General features: G+C 38.8%; 4 protein-coding genes across 5 annotated transcripts; 3 read left to right on the top strand and 1 right to left on the bottom strand.

Moving 5' to 3' along the window:
• Nucleotides 1–3748: 3748 nt before the first annotated feature.
• LOC135638270 (uncharacterized) lies at nucleotides 3749–6570 on the top strand. The gene is made up of 2 exons (XM_065151330.1): nucleotides 3749–4437; nucleotides 4934–6570. Exons 1-2 carry the CDS (start codon nucleotides 3772–3774, stop codon nucleotides 6350–6352), a joined length of 2085 nt encoding a protein of 694 aa, XP_065007402.1. The 5' UTR covers nucleotides 3749–3771; the 3' UTR covers nucleotides 6353–6570.
• A 141-nt stretch (nucleotides 6571–6711) lies between these two features.
• LOC135638271 (putative glucuronosyltransferase PGSIP8) lies at nucleotides 6712–8912 on the bottom strand. The gene is made up of 4 exons (XM_065151331.1): nucleotides 8581–8912; nucleotides 7866–8124; nucleotides 7572–7773; nucleotides 6712–7495 (listed from the first exon to the last, which is right to left on the bottom strand). The coding sequence occupies exons 1-4, from the start codon at nucleotides 8859–8861 to the stop codon at nucleotides 6795–6797; spliced, it is 1443 nt and encodes a 480-aa protein (XP_065007403.1). The 5' UTR covers nucleotides 8862–8912; the 3' UTR covers nucleotides 6712–6794.
• Nucleotides 8913–15718: 6806 nt separating this feature from the next.
• Nucleotides 15719–20036, top strand: LOC103984843 (delta(24)-sterol reductase). The gene is made up of 3 exons (XM_018826683.2): nucleotides 15719–15851; nucleotides 17839–19086; nucleotides 19381–20036. Exons 2-3 carry the CDS (start codon nucleotides 17848–17850, stop codon nucleotides 19822–19824), a joined length of 1683 nt encoding a protein of 560 aa, XP_018682228.2. The 5' UTR covers nucleotides 15719–15851; nucleotides 17839–17847; the 3' UTR covers nucleotides 19825–20036.
• A 688-nt stretch (nucleotides 20037–20724) lies between these two features.
• Nucleotides 20725–24506, top strand: LOC103984842 (NADH dehydrogenase [ubiquinone] 1 beta subcomplex subunit 8, mitochondrial). Of its 2 annotated transcripts, XR_001977842.2 has the most exons (5): nucleotides 20765–20981; nucleotides 21064–21150; nucleotides 21257–21352; nucleotides 23410–23469; nucleotides 24238–24506. XR_001977842.2 is itself a non-coding variant. In XM_009402402.2 (4 exons), the coding sequence occupies exons 1-4, from the start codon at nucleotides 20778–20780 to the stop codon at nucleotides 24292–24294; spliced, it is 444 nt and encodes a 147-aa protein (XP_009400677.2). In that variant the 5' UTR covers nucleotides 20725–20777; the 3' UTR covers nucleotides 24295–24506. The 2 variants fall into 2 exon arrangements, 1 of the variants encoding a protein (XP_009400677.2); XM_009402402.2 differs by lacking the exon at nucleotides 23410–23469 and having other exon boundaries at nucleotides 20725–20981.
• The last annotated feature ends 402 nt before the right edge of the window (nucleotides 24507–24908 follow it).

Here is a 24908-nt window from a genome sequence, read left to right as displayed (position 1 = left end):
TATATATATATATACATATATATATATAAGCTTGATTTGGTGGTGTTTCGCTGTCGAATTTGCGAAGGTGTTGTGGAGATGGAAACATCTGAGGGAATGTTGAAGCGACGTTTCCTTTTCTGTTGGGGAGGGGATCAAACCGATGAGGGCTTCGTCGGCACCTTCGTCACTGAAATGTAGCCATTGAGATGTCGGTGTTGCTATGAGAGACGAGGATAGGGGATTCCGGATTTGCCGCAACAGATGAAAACCATCAATGCTATCGACTGATTCATTTGCTTCCGGGGCTGTAACGAGCAAAGAGAGATGGTGGTATCAGTTTGATTTGCACGGGTTTGGATCGAATATGGACTTCTCGACCAGCAAAGAAGTTGGGTTATACAAGAAGTAGGAGACGTAGATTTCTGCAGAAAACTCGATTGCTGGTGTGTTCATATTTTGGTTCTTTCGAGGAACAAATGCTCACTATCATAGGCCGACTTGTGAGCTGTTTGCGGATGTGAATGACTCGATATAGGGAGAATCCATATGCAGGTTGGAAGGTTGATGCTACCACTGGGCAGTGGTATTAAATCAAATCAATGATTTTGATGCAACAGCAATTGCTGAATCAGAAAAAGATCAATGCATTGGAGGAACAACAATATCATCAAGACGATGTTTTGGCTGCTGGTGGTATTATTGTGGTCCAGAAATTGGAAGAACAACTTGGTAGTGGAAGAACAACAAGACAACGCATTGGAAGAACAACAATGTTTCTTATTTGCAACAATCTGCTAACTTAGTAGTGGCAAATGTGGCTGAGGACAGTACCACATGCATGCTGTGTTTCCAATTGGAATCAGGGTTCCCTGACATGGTTTTAGATGCTCAGTGACTGGGAGGTATTATGGCACTGATGCCCCCAACAGTGGCACACACACACTTGGAGCATACACTCAGATGATTCAGGCAAGAAATGGTGCTACACATGTTCAGCTGAACCTGGAATTGCCATTTTTAAATGGTTTGGTCATGAAGGAAGATTCCATTTGAAACAATGGGGTTGATCGATTTGAGCAATACATTACTGATGGCCACTACAGCCAGGTTACAGGAATTCATTGGGATGCCTTCAGGAGCAAGTTTATACAAGACAACATGTGAAAACCTGAACCAATGGGTGGGATGATCACTGTTTCTTTGAGAATTACTTCTATGATGCAACAGGTCATGCAGCGAATTGTATGGATAGACAAGTAGGTTTTAGGAACCTGAAATCACTGCCAAACTCTGATTATGGCAGTAGCTATGGTGTTCTGTGACGGCAGAGAAGATGGACCTTATTAGATCAGTCAAAAGTCCAGCAAACTTACCTGGCATGTTTACCCCATGGACATCATGGCAATCAAAAGTCAACCAAGCATTCTCTGCAACCAATGCATTATGGAAATCCATTTTACTCAATTGTTCCTGTGCTCAGCACTAAGTGAATGCAGATCTTCACTGTAAACTCACTGTCATGGAAAATGCAATATCTTGTTGTAAGGTATGATCTTTTGATGCTGGTTTTGAAACCGAACCTCTTATCTCTTTCCTGTCAAAGACAACAAGTCAAATTTGTGTTTGCGGTGCTTAATTGATGCCTAGATTTCATGTAGATGGCTCTCTGCAGTATACTAACTCATTTCATGTGCATCTTAAGATTACATTACTTCTATTGCTGGTGACTTCAATATTGTTATCTTGAAACAATTATCAAGGAAGTTAGCTTACACTATGTTTATATTCTTTATTGAAGAAATAAAAATGTTTTAATATATTAACATATTCCCTCTCCTATTTATACAAATTAGGAGAAATAATTTTCATAGAAGATTTTTCTCAACAAAATAAAAATATTAGAGAAATATTATCATAATAAAAATAATAGAAGATAAGAATAATTATTAAAAAAGTAAAAAAAATTTATTGAAGAAATAAAATTGTTTCAAAGAATTTTCCTCAACAAAATAGAGAAATTTTCAATAAAAAATTTTTCTCAACAAAATAGAGAAATTTCCTTGATTGAAAAAATCTTATCTTCTAAGTTGTCTCTGTTGTGTAAAATCATTCAACATCGACAGAGTTTGGCATTTAGATCTTCTAGATGACAGCTAAAGTGACTTTGGAATCTTAAATCAAGTAAATGGTATTCGAAATCAGAAAAATACTGCGATGAAAAGTGACTTGCAATTACTATCTATCTAAGAAAAAGTTTGGCCACCCACATGACATGCATGGCTCCATCCTCACCTGAGTATAGCCATGACACACTTTTCCCTGCTATTCCTTTCGCAGCTCACATCAACCGAGGTTTCTGATAAGAAAGCACAGAACTTTCATTCCAGAGTCTTGACTTCAGATGAAAAGTAGATTCAATCACTACTTTTCTAAAGCAGAGAATTCCTTTTCATGTTCTTGGTTTGATTCCATAGGAAATGGTCCTGAGCAACTGATCACTTCAAGAGATAATAGCTGGTGTTGCATGATTCAATTCTTCAGTAGCAGTAACAGGGAATAGGACAGATGAAATGATTCATCTAATCGGGTCCGTTGTTGGCCGCTGGTAAACCCACATATCATGGATCGGACGGTGCAGATCCGAGAAGAAAGGAACAGTGTGCTTACGCCCGTCCCATCAAAGGGTCCATGGAATAAACGGTCCTGATCATCGGATTCGCTACTCTTTCTGTGCCAGCGGTCGTCAACACGAAAAGAAAGAAACGGACAAAGGTGAGGCTGACGTGGGAATCCCACGCCCCCGAGGCGATGAGTTGCGATCTTTACCCGCACGCCGTCCCTTCTACGCAAAATGCTCACGCGCAATCACAAGCGTGGTGTCGCGTCCCTGGACCATGTTGTACTCCGTCCATGTGATCTTATTTAGGCTTCCTCGAGACGCCTAAATAAAGCGCTTCTTATAAAGAGCTAAATAATCGGTGATTAAGATAAAATATTTTTATATTCAAAATTTTAATATTTTGAGACTTATTAATTAATTTAAGTTTATTTCACGAATAGTAATTGGTCGAGGTACTAAAATTTAAAATTTTGAAGGACTATATAGGGATGTATGTGATAACATAAAATTAGGAGTAAATATGCTATTTCCCAACTGGCGGAGGATGTTAGTGTAAAATCGTTGGAGATTAGGGTTTATAGTCCATTATTTTTAGTTACAATCTCATGTTAAGAATTTTTAATATTTCTAAGATATTCCTTTGTAAATAGATATATATATATATATATATAATTTATCACTTAATTTTAATAAAATATTTTTTTCACTCTAACATCTATTTATTGTTTGTCCAAGAGATGTTAGAGGGGATCGCCATCAACGTCCGAGAATATTGATGACAATGATGTCCATAGCTTAGTAGCAATGGTGATGACATGGGTGACGACGGAAGGAAAAAGATAGATGATATGAAATGTGGGTTGGGCCTAGTGTTCACAAGAAGCGTAATATAGATTGGAGGGCAGGCTAGAGAGTAATGATCAATATAAAGCATAAGTTAAGGTTAGATTATGAAGATGAGGATCGATCACAAGAAGCGTGCTAGGATGAGCCTAATTATTAGGGTTGCGAGAAAAAGAAAAAATTTAAATTAAAATCAGGATGATCGTAAATAATAAAATATTTTTATATTAAATTTTTAATGGGGTTGTGAATGGTAAAAGATCGGACTCCTATTTTTATTGTTATTATTATTCATCGGTGACTTGCGAACGTCTTTTGCTCCATTCATGGCGTCCTCGGCCATGGTGTTCTCCGCCGTCGCCGAAGCCCAGCAGCAGGAGCAACAGCCGCAATGCCACGAACAATTGGTGTACCAAGATTACCACCACCTTCAACAACTACCCCAGTCCACCTACGACCCGCAGTCCCACGCGCACGAAGCTTACTACACTTACCACTACGACTACGACCCCTCCTCCGCCGCCGCCGCAGCCTACCACCACCACCACTACTACTCCCATTATTACCCCCACGACTACTCCTCTGCCACCGCCTACCTCCCGCCTTCCCTGCCGGCGCTGGCCCATCCCGACCTTGCCTCCACCGTCGCAGCGGCAGCAGCACCGTCCCATGACCCCTCCCAGCACAACCACGACCAGGCTGCCCATGCGAACCCGCCGCTGCACGAACAGCCGGCGGGGCCGTCGTCCTCGGGGTACCACGTGGCCCCGGAGCCCAACCCCTCGGCGGCCGCGGCCGTGACCGCATTTTCGCAGCTCACGCAGTTCGCCGGGACCATGGAGGCTGCGGAGCGTGCAATGGCTGGGAAGCAGGAGCGGCGGTGGCATCCCAAGGGCGGGCCACAGCTGTCGATGGCGCAACATCGTCGCCAACGTCGGCCTCGACACCACCAGCCGAGCGGCTACCACAGGGAAGTCTGGGTGCGTCCAGGGGTATGCACTATTTCATCTTATTTTATCTTCTTTGTTCTTGTCCAATTTCACGCTTTGATCGAGAGTAGAAACTCTTTGTCTCTGCCTCTTCACCAATAAGGTCCTTCGTTGCACACCAAATTCCCAATTGAGTTGATAGATCTTCCATCTTCTAGCTATTACTTTTGTCTACATTTGTGTCTGTCGGAAAAATGAGTTCTTCCCTGTGTTGCTATGTTGTCAATAAAATCTGTCGGCCTTACTTTCCTTCCATGTGTTTATTACAATAAAATCTAAATTCTTTTATCGAGCTCATAATGCATAGTTTTGAATTATTTGAGTTGTACTAGGATATTGTTGCCATGCAACTCCTTACTTGTCTCCTATCTCCTTCCATTAACTTGTTGCTTGTGTTCTTCTTAGATTTGGTTTTGTGTGTAGGAAAGTTAATCTTGCAGAATAAGTCATACTTTCTTAGATTTGCAATACTCCAAATTATTTTGGAGCTCTTTTGCAGGTCGCTGATGGCGGCACATCTTCATACAAATGTGGAGGTAGAAGAGGTTGCGAGCCTTTTATTCGTGGTGCTGTCAGAGGCAATTCCAGTTATCACCCTTCCAAGTATGACAACAGTGTCCGTTCCTTCCGCGGTAGAGGTCGAGGTCGAGTAGGTAATGGTGGTGGTAGGCGATACTATCGGTCTGTTCCTGAAAGACAACTGCTTGATTCTGCACCTGCACCAATTATGGAATCATCATCAGTTGCAGAGCCAGGGATAGCATCAGGGCAGACACCATTAAAGGTAACAGCACTGGCCACAGAGACAACACAAATGTTACCATGGCAACCTCTCCTCCTGCTTGCTTGGTGCGATATTTGTAGGGTGGACTGCAATAGTTTTCAAAACTTAGAACAGCACAAGAATGGAAAGCGACATAAGAAGACAGTGCAAAGAATTCAAGAGATCGAAGCTCAGCAGAAAGTCATGGCAGAATTAGAGGCAAAGGTTGCTTCGAAGCCAGAAATAGACCTTCAAAAGATGGAAGAGAACAAGTATCCCCTTTTGGGTGAAGCAAAAAATGTCTTTCATCAAGCAATCGAAGTAGCGAATGCCGGATCAGATAATGTCCTTGTTTTATCAGGGAAATCTGAGTCTTCAAAGGAGGAGGAAGCCAGAGGTGAGGCACTGATGTTTGATGAACAAGAAATCATGGCATCATCTATCGAGGGACGAACAAGGAGATCAAGAATGGATGCTTTTGACAGGTATGACAAGAGGTATGGCGAAAAGTGGAAGACGATGAGGTTTGGACATGATGGAAGGCGGTTGAGAAGACCTGAACCAGTCCGAAGCCGGCCTCTGATGCACCCCAAGGAACAGCCCAGGGTCTGCACACTCTGCAACGTAACGTGTGATACGCTAGCGGTGTTCAAGTGTCATCTGTCTGGTAAGAAACATATTTCTCGGATCAAGAGGTTCCAATGTCAACACTCTGTCTATGGGCAAATTAGCCTCTACATTCCTCCCAACCAGCCATCAGCTTATCCACCTCAAGCTCCACAGCCATTGTTTTATGGCCTCAAGTGTCATGAGTTGCTGCAGCATGCGGTGTATGAGCTAGGTGCTGTTCAAATGGAAGGTTATGGACTTCAGCAAGGTGATCAAGCCGAACAAGGTAAAACAGCTGATAATACAGCTCTGGAGTCTCAAACTGAGCAGGCCTCGGAACAACCTGAATATAAATGTTCCTCGTCTAGGTTTGAGGAGGCCACCAGCATGGGCACTGCAGGTACAGAACATAATTCTGCTTTTGCCGATTCTGAAGACTTAATTGCTGTTTCCGAATCCGGAGTATCTCTTGATGATAAACCTCTTCTGCCAAAAATTGATGTCAAAGTTGAGTCCAGCGCTGAGAATGAATACCTTGCAGCTTGATCAATGTGGCATCCAAAAGTCTTCTCAATTATCCTTCAATTATGGACTATTATTGTCTGTTTGACACATCAAAATTGTACCTTGGCTTCTCCTCCTCCTCCTCCTCCTCGCCATATGTAGAGACCTGAAGGTTCAACAAAAGCAGGATCATGGTTCTTTGATCATGGCTGTCATCTCTTCCTCCAATATGTTATGGTGAAATCTCTTATTTCAGTTCACTTGTGCATTTAGCCCGCTCTGTTCTTTTTGCTGATTTCATCTAAGCAAATTATTGTCGACTGCCTTGTTTCATGAGATTTGTATAGGAAAAAGTTCCATTTCAAGTTTTACTGGGAGATTAGACAACTGATAGAGGTATATAAAAGAATGAGATCATAAAATGAATAAGATAATCCACTCAAATCTTTACAGTATCGAGTCTCTCTCTGCTGCAGCTTAATACTTAATACAGCTTATTGGACTCGGACAGCGGCATGGATTCTCCCAATCTAAGGAAGACGGCCTCCCGTTCCAGAAGACTCTGCAACGAGATCACAGTTCTCGTCAGTGATGCCCACAGAAATGGAGCACAGCAGAAGGCATAGCCGAACAAAGCCAGAGCTCTGGTGATGCCATCTGAATACCAAGGAAATGCCATCACAAACAGGGAGCCAACTATGCCCAGCAGCAGTGTGAGGACCGGAAGAGGCGGAAGCAGGAAGACGCTGATCACAATGGAACAAAGCGCGGCTGCTCCGAGCAGGTAGAGCGGCCAGCCAAGAAGCGGGTGCGCCGTCCGGGGAACGAGGAAGAAGGGGACGACGTGCGCTACGACGATGGAACACACCGCCGTCGCCTTCACCATGGCGTGCAGGAAGGGGAAGGGGATGAAGCTCTTCTCCGATCGCCGGTTGTGACACAGCTTCAGCAAGTTGGGACGCGCCATTCGTGTGACCGCTATGATTCCGAGGTACATCACGGCCTGAATCAGCATTGCCGGCGTCTCCGCATCGTACCCGAGACTGGTTCGTCGTTGCTCGTGCCATTGGAGACCCAGTGGCAGAACAGGCCAAGACCACCAGTACCAAGGTTTCAACCATGGCATACTGGGGAAGGTGATGACGCTGTTGGGTCCGCATGGCACACTCCACCGAAGCTTCAAATCTATGATAAGAACAGGCAGATCCGATCGTTCAAGAAGAGAACGATTTCATATAGAAGGGTGACCGATCGAACTCACAGTAGTAGGAGGCATCCATCTGGTATCCCAGCGGGAGTCGATAGGTTCCGTGGAGCTTCGTGTGGTTGGCGGGCGGGTGGAACATCGGCCGATCGAGCAAGTCCGAGAAGTAGCTGACCAAGAACCCCTGGTCTGCGCCATCATGGTTCTCACGTCCGATCTGTAGCTCGTGAAGCATGTCCTTGAAGACTGCCGTGGAAGGCTGCAATCCATGCAAGAATGAATGAGTTACTGAGAGAGCTGAGCTTGGAAGATCTGCAAGAGTTAGTAGCTGGATCAGTGCAAGGATCGTGCCTGGAGGACGAAGAGGCCGGTGTGGAAGATGCAGGGGTTGATGAAGGCGGCACAGAAGTTGCCGCACTGGAAGAGCTCGTCGGTGGATTGGAGGAAGAGGTTGTCGGCGTCGAGCATGACGACCCGGTCGTACGACACCAAGCTCCATGCGTAGAGCTTGTTCAGCGTCAGCTTGAATCTGGTGTTGAAGTTGCCTTGCTTCTCGTACGGGTTCTTCAGGTTCTCCACGGTCACCACCTTCACCGCGTCCTCCTCCTTACTGTTGTTTATTCACGCCGAACATGCACAAATCTATAGAGTCAGATCAATGACCCAAGCAAGTTAATGCAAGATTGGATACGTTGACTTCTTTTAATGTGCTTCTATTGGTGATGAATAAGATGAGAGGATGGCATGACGATTTCCACGGTCTGGTAATTTCGTTAATTTCGAGAAGATGTAGGGGTAACATAAAGAATCAGAAACAACGACGCGTTCTTCCACAAGGTGAACGAACCGGAAGTCAAACGCCTTCGTGCTAACCAAGTAAAAAAGCCAGCCCGAAAACGAAGCTCGAAAATATCCGATCGATACTCTTATGCTCGCCGTTCGATAATCATTTATTTCCACCTCCACCGTTTGATCCACGATTGAGAGCGAGAGCGAGAGAGAGAGAGAGAGAGAGAGAGAGAGAGAGAGAGAGAGAGAGAGAGGAGGAGGAGGCATAGACTCTTACAGGGTTCGAACCCAACGAACGGGGACGTCGGCGGAGGCAATGACGACGAGGTCGGCGTCGACGCGGAGCCTCCCTAGCGACCGCATCATCACTCGCGTCGCCACGAAGAACTCATAGTCCCTCGGCGTCCCCATGTACATCATCGCCGCGTAGGCGTGGCGCCGCCCCCCACCGCGGCCCTCCTCCTCCGCTCTCGCCGCCGCAGTCGCCAGCAGCACGAAGACCGCCACTGCCACCACCCGCAGCAGCGCCTCCCGCCTCTTCCCCATCTCTCCCCACATCCAACGTCCCTACTCCAAACAGAACCAGCACCACCTCTCCGCAGAAGAAAGGAAGGAGGGTGTGGGCATGAAAGCACCATTAAGCATGCTTATAAATAAGCAGAAGGGGAAATATTGAGATATCTTATCCTTCCCTTTGACAAGTTCTGCTGGATGTAAACACTTCTCTTTGACGAGTTCTATCGGATGTAAACACTGATAAAATTAATTCAAATAATTTGATTAGACACAATAAAATAAAATATGGATAAGGATTTAGATTAAAATAAATAAATGAGTAATTGATTTTTTTTATTATAAATAAGGATCATTGATTTATTTTTATTTTAAAATTTATACTTTATCTTTCTAAGTAATATAAATATGTACTCTTCGATAAATCTAAGGAATTAGATATTTAATAGTATGTTAATTAAAAATTATAATCCAAAAAATGATAGACATTATAGTAAGTAATTTTAATTAAATTCTTCTTATCTTTAAATGTGAAAATTATTCATTTTGAACTGTGAAGGTGAGAACTCTATTTATTTCATAAGATTATAAAATCTGATAAGAAATAATTTTGTTGAGTATAATATATAGGATTCTAATATTATTAAAAATAAAAAATATCAAATAAATGAGAATATGTAAACAGATATAAAAACTCTCTAAAATGCTACAACAAGCAATAGATAAGTTCATATTTTTCTAAATTGTATCGATATCAACATAAAAAAAAAGTTAAAAAATATATTTAAACTATGTTTAGAGGTTAATTTGAAACTCTTATGATGAAAGAACCTCAAAGCTTCGAATTCTTAGACGTTAATTTGAAACTCTTATGATGAAAGATTCTAAATCTATCATTATGTTTTTCTTAAAAGTCTTTTCTATTATGAATCAGGTTCTATGATGAAAACATAAAAGATCAAAAAAATTATAAAAAATATTATAGAGTTTATTATTAAAATTTGATATGATTTTTATTGTTATAGAAAAAGTTAAAGATAAAAGTATATTGTTTATTAATGAAGTAATGTATTCACTTTTAGTTCATAAACAAAAAATAGATAGATCTTCGGATCAAATTTTAGAATATTCTCTTCAAATAAAGATAGATCAAAAGAAAGATTAAAAAAAAAAGGTTAGAATGGTAGAAGCCATGGACTGTTTGATGTTCAAGATAGGGGATGAGATCGATTAATTGAGAGTTAGAAGAACTCTAATGAAGGTAACAATAAAATTTGTTAATATTTTTTAAAAATAGATATATTAAAAAAAGATTATTCATATAAAAATAAAAATCTAAATATTTCTCTTTACTCTCATTATAAAAAATATGGTCATCTTGGAAAAGATTGTTGAAACAAAAATCAAATAAATTATCATAAAGAAAATAAGAGTAACATTTTAGATCTATTTTATGACATGAAGAATATTTTAGATCTATTTAGTTTTTGCATAGTCGAGCACTAATGATATGATATAACAAGGAACAAAAATTTATTTTAAAGGCCTAATGATTTAATCAGATCTATAGTACAAATATAAAATATCAATAAGATTTAGATGGAAAGGAAATGAACGATTATTGTGAATACTAAATCTGATAAAAAAATATTGATAATATGATGTTTATTTCTAGTTTAAAATATAATCTCATTAGTATAAGACAATTGACAAGAAAATGATATTACACTATTTTTTATGATGAAAATATTTAATTTATGATAAGAAAACTAAAAGTTTGATAGTAAGGATGACAAAAAATATATATTTCCTTTATTATTTTTTAATTTATTGCATTTACTATTACTGTTATTAATGAATTAACATTATAGCATAAAAAATATGATCATCTGAATTAAGATGGACTAAAACTATTAAATCAAAAGAATATGATAGTTGATTTATCTAAAATTAAGAATAAAGATACTATATATGAATCTTATATTTTTTTATAAAAATATAAAAATTCCTTTTATTATTGGAGAGCAAAAAAATAATTGAAACTTACATATACATATATTTACGGGCTTATAGAAGTTGTCGCACAAAGTGAAAGTAAATATTTTTGTTATTTACAGATAATTGGATAAGGAAGATATGGGTATATTTTTTGAAAGATAAAACTGAAGCCTTATGTGTTTTCAAAATTTTCATAGCATATAATGAAAAGTAAAATAGTTACTTTATTAAAACTCTACGTAGTGATAGAGGGGGTGAATTCACTTCCAAAGAATTTTTTATAAGAATATAGATATTCACATAAAACTATAAGCTATACTCCTCAGTAAAATACAGTAGTAAAGTATTACTTGAGAACTAAAGTATCTCAACAAATTTATGATAAAAGAAGATGAACCAATTAAAATTTATTGTGACAATAAGTCTAATGACTAATAATCGTTTCTTTGTAATGACTAAAAACGTAAAATAGAATAGTAAAGTATCTCAACAAATTTATGATAAAAGAAGATGAACTAACTAAAATTTATTGTAACAACAAGTCTATCATTGTAATGACTAAGAATCGTATCTTCTACGAGTGTACCAAACACATCAAAGTTTGATATTACTTCATTCGTAAACTTGTTGATGAAGGAAAAACAACATTGAATATTAGCTTACCAATATTTTTACAAAAGCTTTAGAGAAATAATTTTTTATTTATTTTTTTCAAAGATAATTTTAAATTATAACTATTTTTATTAAAGAGATATCATAAAATTAATTCAAATAGTTAGAATTAGATAATGAATTAGATTAAAATAAATAGATGAGTAATTGATTTTTTTGATGAATAGATAAGGATGAGGTGATTTGTTGGGCTTTGATTTTTTTATTTAAAATTTGTATATTTTATCCTTTTGATTAAGATGAATTCAAAGTACTGTAAATTGAAAATGCTTCTCATTTTTTTCTACTATATATATATATATATATATATATATATTATTTTTCTCATTTGAAAGCCAACAAACACTTTCCTTCCTCTCCTCTCGTTCCTTCTTCGTACTTGCCATGTCCACTAGGGTGCGTCTTGACATGGTCTTCGCCAGGCAGTCGCGGCCATGAGAGCCAGCAAGCTTGAAGGCGTCAAACGTCGCCAGAGAACTAATCACGTCTTGACGTAAAGCAATCGAAACCCTGTGCGAAGTCTAACGAGGTTGGTGGTTGTGTGCACGCTGCAGTACAAACAGGTTGGAATGGACACATCCACTATGCCTTTTATATTGGTACAAAGTACATGCTATGGTTGACTTCATCCTAACGTAAGACTCTCTCTTATGGCGTTCGATGTCATATGACCTACCAAGTTTCATGAATCCCTTCTGACTCGGTTGTAACGCATGTTCTTGAGGTGCTCGATCTAATTTGGTCAGTGGTCACGTTTCTTTGACGTAAGGGTTGATAGGTGACTTCTCGAATCGTTCATAGTTGCATTCCTCCCACTCGATGCTTGTGTGGATAGATTCGAGAATGAGCCGTGGGGGTCTTTGCAGGACTTGGGTGTGGCTTTTGGGCTCACCGGACCGTCAATGGCATCACCTTGGAAGGGGAAGGTTGTTTGATGATTGAGTTCATGAGTCGGGTATGATTGAGCTAAATATCATATTTATCTTTGATCATGATTTTTTTTTCTTTTTGTATAAATGAATTGGAGTATTATATAAACGATACAAAGAAAAGTCCTTAAGGAAACAAAGTCGATGAATCTTTCTACGACCGTAATTGTCCCGATCACATTGGTAATATTTCTTCGATGCAGTTCTTGTTGAGCCCATGATTTCAAACTATCGAGGAAGCTGAATAGTTTATCATTCTCAGACATCTCTTATATGTCCAGTATTAATGTAGAAAATTGCTTCACGTAGTCTCGAATGGAAATACTTTGGCGGAGTTGTCTCAGTTTCCTCCTTACGACAAATTCTATGTTCTGATAAATTTGTAAATCCTAACTATTTTAGTATCGGCTACATAGATCCCTTATCGGAGATCTTCTTTATATACAATGCAAATATAGAACTGATAATATTCCTTCTCGAATATTAGAAAAAGAGGAGAAAAAGCAAAATCCGAACTCATGGATTTTTTATCATCGTTAGATTGATGATCAGTAATGCTAAATACGTAGAAAGAACCCACCCACCATTCCTTTGTTGTTGAATGCTTTTTAAGTATGCTTTTCCTAGAGAAAGAGAGAGAGAGAGAAAACAATGTGTGCATCATCCAAAGAAAAGACAATTCAGTAGTTTGATCTGCCAATTCCTCCTAGAGTGAATGCTTTTTACAACTTGTGATTTCAACAAGATTTAATCTGATCTGATTCAAACACTGTAGTCACTGTCTCCTCAAATGCAGTGGAGAGATCGTGTGCTAAAAATCAATATAATCTCACATGCAGCATGAACTTAGGACCGAGGAGGTTTCAACACATGGGGATGATGTTTCAGGACATATAGTACTCATCGAAGCGACACAGAGAGGTGAGGCAGCAGAGGGAACAACGGAGTAAAAGAGTGCAAGTGTTTCAGATCTAGTTTGACCGATCCCCATTTGAATCCATAGATTTATTCCTCGGCACACTAAAACAAGCTCTTAAACCCGCAAGCATCTGCAGGAACTACATAACCAGATGGATGGAAGATCCAAAGCCGGTCACGGGTCTTCGTTCTCAAGGCCGGAAATGGCGCTGCGATTGATTCCGACGACGTGATCGGCTCGAGAAAGAGATCTGAAAGAATGCCGAGGAGTACTGTCCTCGTTTGAAGGCAGAGAGTTCACATGGCATCCTCTAACTCGAGTTTCAAAACCCATCGTCAGATCCGACAACATCTGCCGGACAGCACCTCTCCACCGCGCATGCTCCCCTCTCTCTCTCTCTCTCTCTCTCTCCTGGCATAACAGTTCACGACCTATTCATGCCAAGCTGCCGTGTGAGTATCTTTGCTGAGGTTTGATTCAGCTGAGCCACATTGGAGTACACATTATTCAGTAGAAGGTCTACTACTCTAACATTATCATATTTCAACTCCACTAATGGTGCAAACCTTTTTCTTTTTGAGCTCCTCCTCCTCCACATTCTGTGGGATAAATAATATGGAGTACAGTAGGAGATAGAGAGATGATACCTACCTCTGCACTCACCATAAAGATAGATCCTGCTTTGGAGTGGTTGTATTATAATACTATAGAAGATCTAAGTAAAAGCAGATCTATACTTATTTTACTATTTAATTTTATATAAATTTATAAATTATTTTTATAATTAGTTATATTTAAAATTTACATTCATATGCATTTAAAAGTCGTAAAATATTTATTCTCGTTTTGACTCATCGATTCTATCGATGATAACATCACATGATTTATCATTGGTCGTATGCTTAGACTTTATTTCATTTTAATTTATCATTAACTATGTATAGTATTTTTAATCCGACGATATAAGAAGAAACGAGATTAAATCTTTCACTTTGATAAATATAAAGTTCTCAATATAATTTTTAAAAATATATGAACCAAAGTATTAAAGATAACAACTAATTATAAGAGTTAATAGGTAATTAACTCTCTTAACCAAAACAGTATCTTTATATACAGGGTATGAAGCATGATCAAGGTGCTTGTGATTGACAGATAGAAATGTTAGATTAAATTACAATCACTATCAGTAAAGGTTTAGGAGTGAGAATAAATAAAAATAATCTCATGCTACCCAGATGTCTTCCATTCTTATATATACATATATATATGTCGATTCTATTAATAAAAATATAAAAATATATATGCTACCCAGATGTCGATTATATATATATATATATATATATATATATATATATAATATGTTTGGGAAACTATTAATACTTTTGATCGATAATAATTTCAGAGAATATCCTGCCTTTTTAGATCTGGATTTAAGTAAACAACAAAAATGATGACAAATCTTATCAATGAATTCTGTTTTCATATGGATCGGAACAACTTCTCTCTCTCAAACTCATGATCTTCTAATAACACCCTATTAATATATGTATTTTCAGCATTTAATGCTCTTGCCCAAATCACAGGCAAAAATATATACTCCACTTAAAATGAATAACTTATATATATATATATATATATATATATATATATATGGTGAATCTCAATCCACTAATATAAAATGTTTAAATTCAAGTCAACAATAGTAGATTTATCTAGTATTTATAAATCTATTCAAGTCATCTTTGCAAGAGTAATTTTTTTTATTCGAGTCTCTCGTCAAGATCAATATTAAATTAATATTGATATTAATAATTTAAATACTTAGACTTAAGTTAATTATAATTTTTAAAAATATTTATTATTTAATAGAACAAAAAAAAACATAGCCCAAAGTGTCATTAAGGAGGGAATAACCCCTTATCAAAAAAAAAATTCAACTTATAAAAAAACATTATTTTATTCTCTAAAAATATGAATAATAATAATAAAAAATAAAATGTCTCAACAGACATGGAATATTCTAACCATAGGATCATATTGATCAGACTAATTATAGATTTCCCTTATAATTAGTTATATTTAGTATATCAGTTTATATACTTTTAAAACTATATTAAAATATTTATATTTATAAAAAATAAAATATTTAATTTTATTTATCCTTACATCGTCGATTTTACCGATAGAAATATTGTAAGATTTATTATTGGGTATATTTTATCTTACTTCGGTTTACCATTAGATATTTTACTCGTTACAACTGAGATTAAATATTTATAAAAATATAAAAAAATTAATATAATTTTTAAATAATATAAAAATCGAAAGACATATCATTGAGGATATCATCCGCTATTTGAAATTTGATCGTTAAAAAGCCTGCAGAGCGCAACGTATGAGCTTCTTTTCTCGTTATATTAACCTCATCTCCAAAAGCGTTGGCCGGCCCCATCCCTACTTCCACAGAGGCCTCGGCGGCCGTACCTCGCTCCCTTCTCGTCCGTCGTCCATCAGGTCCCCCTGCTCCTCCTCTTGAAGAAACCTTGCGAAAAAGCTTGCCTTTTTGTTTGCTTCTTTGTGTGTGTGTGGATCTTTCTGTTACTACTTTCCTGTGGCGTAATTGTCGCTGGCAAGAGTAGAATCTTGGTTTCGTGCTTCGTAGTGTCTCACGCTATGATCAAAATTTCAACTTTGTTTCATCTGTCAAAGTTTATCGATTTACTTAATTAGTTTCTTCTTCTGTGCAAAAGAAAAAAGTTCTGCCCTTTTCTGTTTTTCTTTTTTGTTTGAGTAACTGAATCCGGCATCATTTATTTCTTTGAACGTCCTTGATTTGGTAAGCATTTCTTTTTCCATAGATACTTGTTGTTTACCCCCTTCTGTGCATAGTTCAGTAAATATAGTTGCTAGTCTACCAATTCATGCTAATGTTGTAGTAGTTTGTTTATTTTTTCCTCCAAAAAAAGGTGAAAATTTGGGTAGCTCATCATCATTATTATTATTTTGCAAAGGGGAAGTGATGATTGTGAGATTCGAGTAAGTACTTTGCGATAAACTGTCAAGGTCTTACCAACTAAGTAAGGTAGCTGACGGAGGGATTTAAGTGGTTTTGTCAAGATCTTAGTTTCCCTTGCGAGATCAGTGGTCATCCCTCAGATCTATAGATCAAAAACACTGTTTTTTAACTTCTAGTACAACGTTCAATTGCTAGAGACATCAAGTGTGGCAGCTATTCAAGTGGTTTTGTTTTTTTCCTCTTTATTTTCTAGGTGGCACTTGTTGGAAATCTTTGTCCGCTGCGTGATGTTGCTGGGTCTTGTTCACTTTGATCCAGTTCATGTCTTTTAACCTGTGAGTAGGAAAAAGTCCATCTAGATGTGGTTGTTAAAGACTTGTGTTACTTTTGATCGACCACAACACTTGCAAAAACTCTAGCACACACTAGCAAAATGTGATGATGATTAGATGTTCTCTTATTTTGTATGTTTCCCCAGGGTCTTCTATGTTCATTCTGATATGAACCTTCACCGTTCATGAACAATTGGTTCTTGCTCCCTTTTTTTCGTTTGGAGCAATTTGTAGATTAAACGGGCAGGCATCTAAGAACCTCTTGCATGGTCAGTGGCAAGCTTATCACTCATAGTTACCATTATGCCCATCTATCAATGAGAAAGCAGAACGTTTGATGCCAGCTTTTTAAGTGGATATTTTCCAAGTAATCACTGTGGGTTTTATTTCCTTTGGTTGAATGAGATTGCTTATTTGAGTTATCCAGTACACCTGGTGGCTTCTTCGAACCGATGCATGATTTCACATTGTTGTGCTCATATTTCCTGATCTATATTCTCAACAGTCACACCCTACAAAGATATGGATTAGGTTAATGAGTCTTCTTTACCGTATACATGTATCATCCTTTTACTTGTGTGTATATCAATTACAATTGTGGAAAGTTCGGTTAATGTTTACTGGTGTATGAAAAGTTGGGTGGTCTGGTGTTTTTAACTCCAACCATTATGGGCCGTAGAAAGGGTCTGAAGTTTTCAGGTTTAGTCTCCTTAAATTCCGAAGCTTCTACATTATTTTGAGTTATGATACATGAAGCAGTAAAGGACTTTCCATGACCCACTATCTAAAACTTATTAATGTATAGATAATCAAATAGTTTTCTTGCTCATGATACAGTTTTGGGATTTTTATTGAAAGGGCACTTTCAGACTCTTGTGTTATGTTGGTTGTTAGGACTTTCCTTGCTTTGAGTTTACTAGACAATGTTTATCCTAAAGGAAATATCAAGAAGACAAACTTTGTGATAAGGAGAAGAGCCAAGTTGGACTTTTCAGCTGCATGACAGTCCCTTTCTTTCCTTTCACTGGTTATTCTGAATGCAATTTTTTTAGTTTACTTTATGAATTCTTGCTTGTCTGTAATTTGCAGTTCAATCTCAAATGTGACAGAATATCAAACGGTTTGCTCACCATTTTGTCTTGTCAAAATTCAGGTTCGAAGCATGTCTGATCTACAAGCACCTTTGCGACCCAAAAGGAAGAAAGTTTTGGTGGACTATCTGGTCCAGTTCCGATGGATTGTTGTCATTTTTGTTGTGCTTCCAGTTTCTTGCTTTATCTACTTCAAATTATTTCTAGGTGATGTGAAATCTGCTATGAGATCAGAAAAGCGTCGCCAGAAGGAACACGAGGAGAATGTTAAGAAAGTTGTGAATCGCCTCAAGCAGAGAGATCCCAAGAAAGATGGTCTTGTGTGCACGGCCAGGAAACCGTATATTGCTGTTGGCATGCGCAATGTTGATTATAAACGTGTACGACATTTTGAAGTTGATCTCTCGGCATTTAGAAACATTATTGAGGTTGATAAAGAGCGAATGGTTGCTAAGGTGGAGCCTCTTGTTAATATGGGTCAGATAACTAGATATACAGTTCCTATGAACCTTGCACTTGCGGTAGTTGCCGAACTTGATGATCTCACTGTAGGTGGACTTATTAATGGTTATGGAATCGAGGGGAGCTCACACATTTATGGGCTCTTTTCTGACACAGTTGTTGCCATGGAAGTTGTTCTTGCTGATGGCCGAGTTGTGAGGTGTACAAAGGACAACGAGTACTCTGACCTTTTCTATGGGATTCCTTGGTCTCAAGGAACTCTTGGTCTCCTAGTTTCTGCAGAGATAAAACTAATTCCCATTAAGGAATATATGAGGCTTACCTATAGCCCGCACAGGGGAACCCTGAAGGAACTTGCACAGGCTTACGCTGATTCTTTTGCACCCAGAGATGGGGATCCGTCAAAAGTTCCAGATTTTGTCGAGGGAATGATCTACACTCCAACCGAGGCTGTGCACATGACTGGTAGGTATGCCTCCAAGGAAGAAGCAAAGAAGAAGGGGAATGTCATCAACAATGTAGGGTGGTGGTTTAAACCTTGGTTTTATCAGCATGCACAGACGGCACTCAAGAGGGGCGAGTTTGTGGAGTACATTCCCACCCGAGAGTATTACCATAGGCACACAAGATGCTTGTATTGGGAAGGCAAGTTGATTCTGCCATTCGGAGACCAATGGTGGTTCAGATGGCTTTTGGGCTGGATGATGCCACCAAAGGTTTCTTTGCTTAAGGCCACACAGGGTGAATCAATCAGAAACTATTACCATGAGATGCATGTGATCCAGGATCTCTTGGTTCCTCTCTACAAAGTTGGGGAGGCTCTCGAGTATTGTCATCATGAAATGGAGGTACCTATTGGTGACTCAGCAACCATTGATATGATTTTGTTTAGTCTCAGAACTAATGCCAATGATTGATGAATAGTATAAATTTTTAGTCTTGCTAATAGATTGAACCCAAACACATATTAAATGTTACTCCTAGATCAGGTGTTCAAGGAATTCCACATCATGCTATTCAATCTTTAATCCTAAGAAACTGGTTTATGTATAGAAAACAAAAAATTCAAGCTTCTTTTTGTTGATGCATGCTACATAGTACATACAGACAACTTAAATTGGCTTTCTTTTGATGTTATGCAGGTTTATCCAATATGGCTATGTCCCCATCGATTGTTTAAGCTTCCCGTGAAAACGATGGTGTACCCAGAGCCAGGCTTCGAGCATCATCACCGCCAGGGGGACACGAGCTATGCCCAAATGTTCACAGACATCGGTGTGTACTATGCCCCGGGTCCTGTGTTTAGGGGTGAGGAGTTCAATGGTGCCGAAGCAGTCCGCAATCTTGAAGAGTGGCTGATCCAGAACCATAGTTTCCAGCCTCAGTATGCCGTATCTGAGCTCACCGAGAAGAACTTTTGGCGGATGTTCGATGGGTCACACTATGAGCACTGCCGTCAGAAGTATGGTGCAGTTGGGACTTTTATGAGTGTGTACTACAAGTCCAAGAAAGGAAAGAAGACAGAGAAGGAGGTGCAGGATGCCGAGTCCGAGATCCTTGAACCGGCATATGCTGAAGAAGCTTAGCCTGACTCTAACTTGGAGGTGTTAAGAGTTAGTACGACCCGATGTGTCTCTCTGAACTTTCCATGTGTGTGTGACCACTGAAGTGCTTGGTTGTTTGCTGCTCTACTGTTTCTTCGAGTTGAACTTGAGGTGAACTCTTAGGTTATGGCCACGTTCGTCTGTACTGTCTTCAGAGTCTCTCTTCTTCCAATGATTTTGCTTGCTGTTTATAATGTGCTTTCTACATGACTTTGCGTGGTTGAGAGGTCACCTGTGATGAAGACATGGTGATAAAATCTAATTGCTTTTCTACTCTATTCTCACTAACCAGTTTCTCTTGTTAATTAATTCACTTGATTAGAGAAATCATACCAAAAGTTTTAGAGAAATTATTATTATTTAATTCGAAGTAGATTTTTCTTGAGGAAGAGAACATTTCAAATATTAAAAATAATTTTTCTAAATATAAAGATAAGACTGGATATATTAATTTTTTTCATCAAGATATCGATTTTTCGACTCATATCTCAGATTGTGAAAATAAAAAAAATAAGGTAGACAAAGATGTTATTATTATTTATCAATGAGTAAGCATATCGATTAATTTAACTCTATCCAAATTCACATTCGATTTGATTATCTATTTTTTCTACTTCAATTTGTCTTGAATTATCGTAAAAGTATTACTTTAAGGAAGTCGAATAAATTTGGATATGAAAAAAATAATACACTATTATGTGTACTCCCTTCCATTAAATACCGGCGATGTCGCACTTGCTGTGCCAAGGGACCCGCTAAAATAAATAGACCCGTTAAGCTGGCAAATGTCCGGTACCCGACCCGAAATTACAGATCCGGATCCACGTCGAGAAAACCCCGTGGTCTTTTATCGGTTCGTGTTACGTGCGCAACGGATCCGGTAAAGCCCTACCTGCGGCACCCGAGTATGAATACCGTCGCGAGACACCCATGGTATGCAAGCCTCTGCGATCGAAACGAAATCCCAGTCGTTAGCAAGGAGAGAAGCTCGCGAGGGAGAAATGGCCGGGAGACTGAGCGGCGTCGCGTCTCGCATCATGGGCGGCAACGGCGTGGCGGCCCGATCCGCCGCCTCCGCCCTCCGGTCGCGCTCCGGCATGGGCTTCCCCCTCGGCAAGCACATCGTCCCCGACAAGCCTGTAAAATTTCGCCCCCGATCCTTTTTGTTTCCCTTTCCCTTCTCTCTTGTTCCCCATCAAATTCTCGATCTTGGCTTGATAGCTGCCGGCTGACCACGATCTGCTTTGGGACAACGGTACCCCTTTCCCGGAACCCTGTATAGATCGGATCGCCCCCACCGTAGGAAAGGTGCGCTCATCCTCCTAACAATTAGGGTTTTTGTTTCTTGTTGTTGATTTGATTCTTGATTTATTGCGAAATGGATGTGTATGCCATTCTGTGACACTTTAATTAGTACGAAGCGTTGGCATGGCTGTGCGGAGGGCTCAGCTTCTTCGCATCGCTCGGTTTGCTTGCTGTCTGGAACGACAAAGCGTCCAAGATACCCTATGTGAGTCCTTTGGCTTTCCTTGGATTCCAGTGTGCATCTACATCCAGTTTCGAGTATTGATTATTTACATCAATTAGATTTTCTCGAGCATCAGAGTCAAATTTTAACCCTATCGATGGCATTATACTAGTCTTATTGATGTTCACTGGGAAACTTGGGGATCCCTTTCTGTCTTCCGGAGTTTCAGGACGACTCCTACTTATATTAGGAAGACTTGGAACTAAAAGCAAACATTATTATTGTGTGGAACCTTATAAAAGCATCAGAAGACTACTAGTATCTGTTGAATTGAAAGAATAGATAATTGTTGCTACCCTCATGCATCTCAAGATTCCATGAGCAGCATAGCGTCCCTGTCCACAGTTATCCTTCTCCGTGTCATATAATCTTGAAGAAGGTTTGGAGGACTAAGATGACCAAAGGGATAAAAAATAAATAAAGAACCACGTATCTAGAACTTTTCATGTACAATTTGAGTTTTAACAATAATGTGAAAGTACATCTTGAAGTTTGGTAAAAACACAAAACCTGAAGTTGGTTTTGTGCGGAGGGCTCAGCTTGAATCTTCACAAACAGGAAAAAAAGTACCATACAGACCATGCCACATAGAAACAACATCAGGGCCAAACTGAGGTTTTGTTGTTGTCCTTGTAATTCCTTTTCGTGTATCAGTCTTATCAAGGAGTTGGAGTGTTTTTTGTACGAGACAGCTGCTTGGGTGGTGCTTTACTACATAGGTGGAATCTGCACCCTTAAATGCCTAGACTATAGATGGTTGATGAGTTGATCATTATATTTCTGTAGTTGGTTTATAGAGTAGTTTATAGATGATTATATTTTCATTATATCATGTCTTGTTCTAGACTGCTTATTGAATGTAGGGCTGCAATCTGGGAAAGGTGGAGCAGGTTAGATGTAAACAGAGGACTATCCTGACAACTCTAACCGTGGTTGAATCCGTGAGTTGACCTTATTGTTGTCCTAGTTCCATTGACCTAAGTTCAGAGCAGGCTATTCCATGAGTTGCAGCAAAAGATGATCAAATGCTTTTGAGGCCATAGAAGAAAAAGAACATTTGGGGATTGGAGTTCTTCGACATCGAAAGCTAAAGTATGGTCATGTTCTTCCCAATATAGCTGTGTTAGATTGGAAAAGGCTGGTTGGGTTGCTTAGGCTTTAACCTGAGTATGACCAAAGATCTAGTCGGGTTAATATTTTTTTGGTTTAGGGCCCGCCCAAGTTTTGTACCCAAGCTTGCTTATAATTGGGTTGTGAACCTTATGCGTATATTCACTTAAGTTTCATATGTTCTTGTCCCCTTAATACATATTGTACATGTATGTACTGATAATTCATACACTTAAATAAATTGCAAATATGGTCTCCACAGGTGTTAGTGGCTAGAAACATCCTTTCCTTGTTTACTTGGTGCCACCATTATTACAGTATTATTGTTAATGTAATGGTATATGGTGTGTCCTGATAGAAGTGACTCAACTCTTTGTTTACAGAGCTGTATAGTATCGGAGCTATATAGTATTACAATCAATTATTAGTAATGGTAATTCCATCTTGCTTGTGATCGTGACATGACTAAATAGGAGTGAGAAAGGACAGTCCAGTGTACTAGGCTACCGTCAGCGAGGTTTGGGATCAGTTAATGTGTGCGACTTACCCTGGTCACCAACGCACAAAGGTCCAACCATTACATGGTACCAAGGATTGCCTTGACTTAAGTAACTCACTTGATGAATTGATCATGCATGTATGATGAGGGTTCGATTATTTTAGTGACTAGCAACTCTCTTCATTCCCTTTGAAGATAACAAGAAGAGGCTCTGACATTTATATCACTGGTTATTAATGAATTAATATTACAATGACCAAACAAGTACACCAGAAGAACCATATGTCTGTGTACCCAAATCTCCCAAATGATGCAATTGATAATGTCGTTTTTCATTAAGATTGGATCAGCAGTGCTCAATAGGAGCAGTAGACAATTCCAAGTACATCTTTTACGGCATAGTCAAAGCTAACTTTCATTTCCTATACAGGATCTGTAGCATGGATACTTGCAAATTGGGCACCATGTTGTGCGACTGCAACTTTAGTAGGTATCAAAATTAATGATTTTGTGCCCAGACGATATATATGTTATTTTTTCATTGATAATCAGATTTTCTTGGAGCAAGGTTCTGGGTAGGGTTGTGCAGGAGTTGATGAAACCAAGAAAATCAACCAAACTGGCATGTTATGCTTGTGTTCATATGTATTCTAGGAAACAGTAATTGTGAAACCAAACTGAGCAGAATAATTTCCTGTTGGTTTTGGTTCAGCCTTTTCCGTAGTTCCGCTTGGTTGAGTTTAAAATTCTGAAAACTAAACACCTTTAATTTGGTTTGGAAATACTTTTGGGTATATTGCACTGGATTCTAATGTATTTAGTGAAGATTTGTATTTTGTCCTGGCTAACCTTTTAGTAAATTATTACATCTGATAAGCATCTGGTGTTACAGCATTGTTCCTCAGAAGCACTTTGTTTATATTTCATTTTCTTTCTTGACATTTTAGTTTATTGCACTGGATTCTAATGTATTAAGTGAAGATTTGTATTTTGTCCTGACTAACCTTTTATCAGATTATTACGTCTGATAAGCATCTGGTGTTACAGCCTTGTTCCTCATGAGCACATTGTTTATATTTCATTTTCTTTCTTGACATTTTAGTTTAGTGCAAATCATGCATTTATGACTTGAGGACAACATTCATTTGGCTACAAGAGTAGGCTGATTTGTAAATGAGGAGCTTATTAACAATAGCCAAAGTGGATTCTTTATTTAACTTGTGGCGTCTTCCTAATGTTATTTTGCTGCTATTCATAGGCACCCAAAGTTTATCCATATGACAATCTGCGGGTGGAGCTTGGTGGGGAACCATAAGACATTGTTCGAGGTCTTGTGACAGCCTCAAGAGCAACCGGGCAATCTGCTGATGCTTCTTTACATCGGTTCCTTGACTTTATTTGGTGATCCTGCAACTGGAATAATATATACGCATTCTGAATGCTTCTTTTTTATGCTCTCTTCTCGACATGGATGCATATGCGTGCTATTTTCTTAATTATGTTGAAGAACAGTAGTTACCTTTTCTCTGTGGCCGTAGAATTTGTCTTGTGGGAATCGGCACCATGATTGCACTTGCAGTGGAATTGCTCTTTGGAAAACACTGCTTTTTATGCGATATGTCCTTTCCCGTTGATGAACTCTCATTATGTGAACCCACAAATTGGTCTACTTGCAGAGTGGTAGCTTTTACGTCCTCTTTAGCATCCAGTGGGGGAGAGTTGGGATTGTGTTTGATCCATAAAATGTTGTATTAGTTAGTTATACACTGACAATAAAAAGTATTTGATACCCAATTTTCCTTTAGAAAAATCAAGGATGCTGTTTTTGAGTGTTGAGATGGTCAGCCGAGCAGGTGATTTCAACTCTGGAAAAGGCAGGCAAATATGGCCGCTGCGCGCTGTTTGACCAGGAAACCTGTTCGGTACGCC

The sequence above is a fragment of the Musa acuminata genome, chromosome BXJ3-5 (genome assembly GCF_036884655.1).
Source record: "Musa acuminata AAA Group cultivar baxijiao chromosome BXJ3-5, Cavendish_Baxijiao_AAA, whole genome shotgun sequence".
Lineage (NCBI taxonomy): Eukaryota > Viridiplantae > Streptophyta > Magnoliopsida > Zingiberales > Musaceae > Musa > Musa acuminata.
Note: the sequence above shows the minus strand (reverse complement) of the source record. Positions and strands in the feature narration are given on the sequence as shown.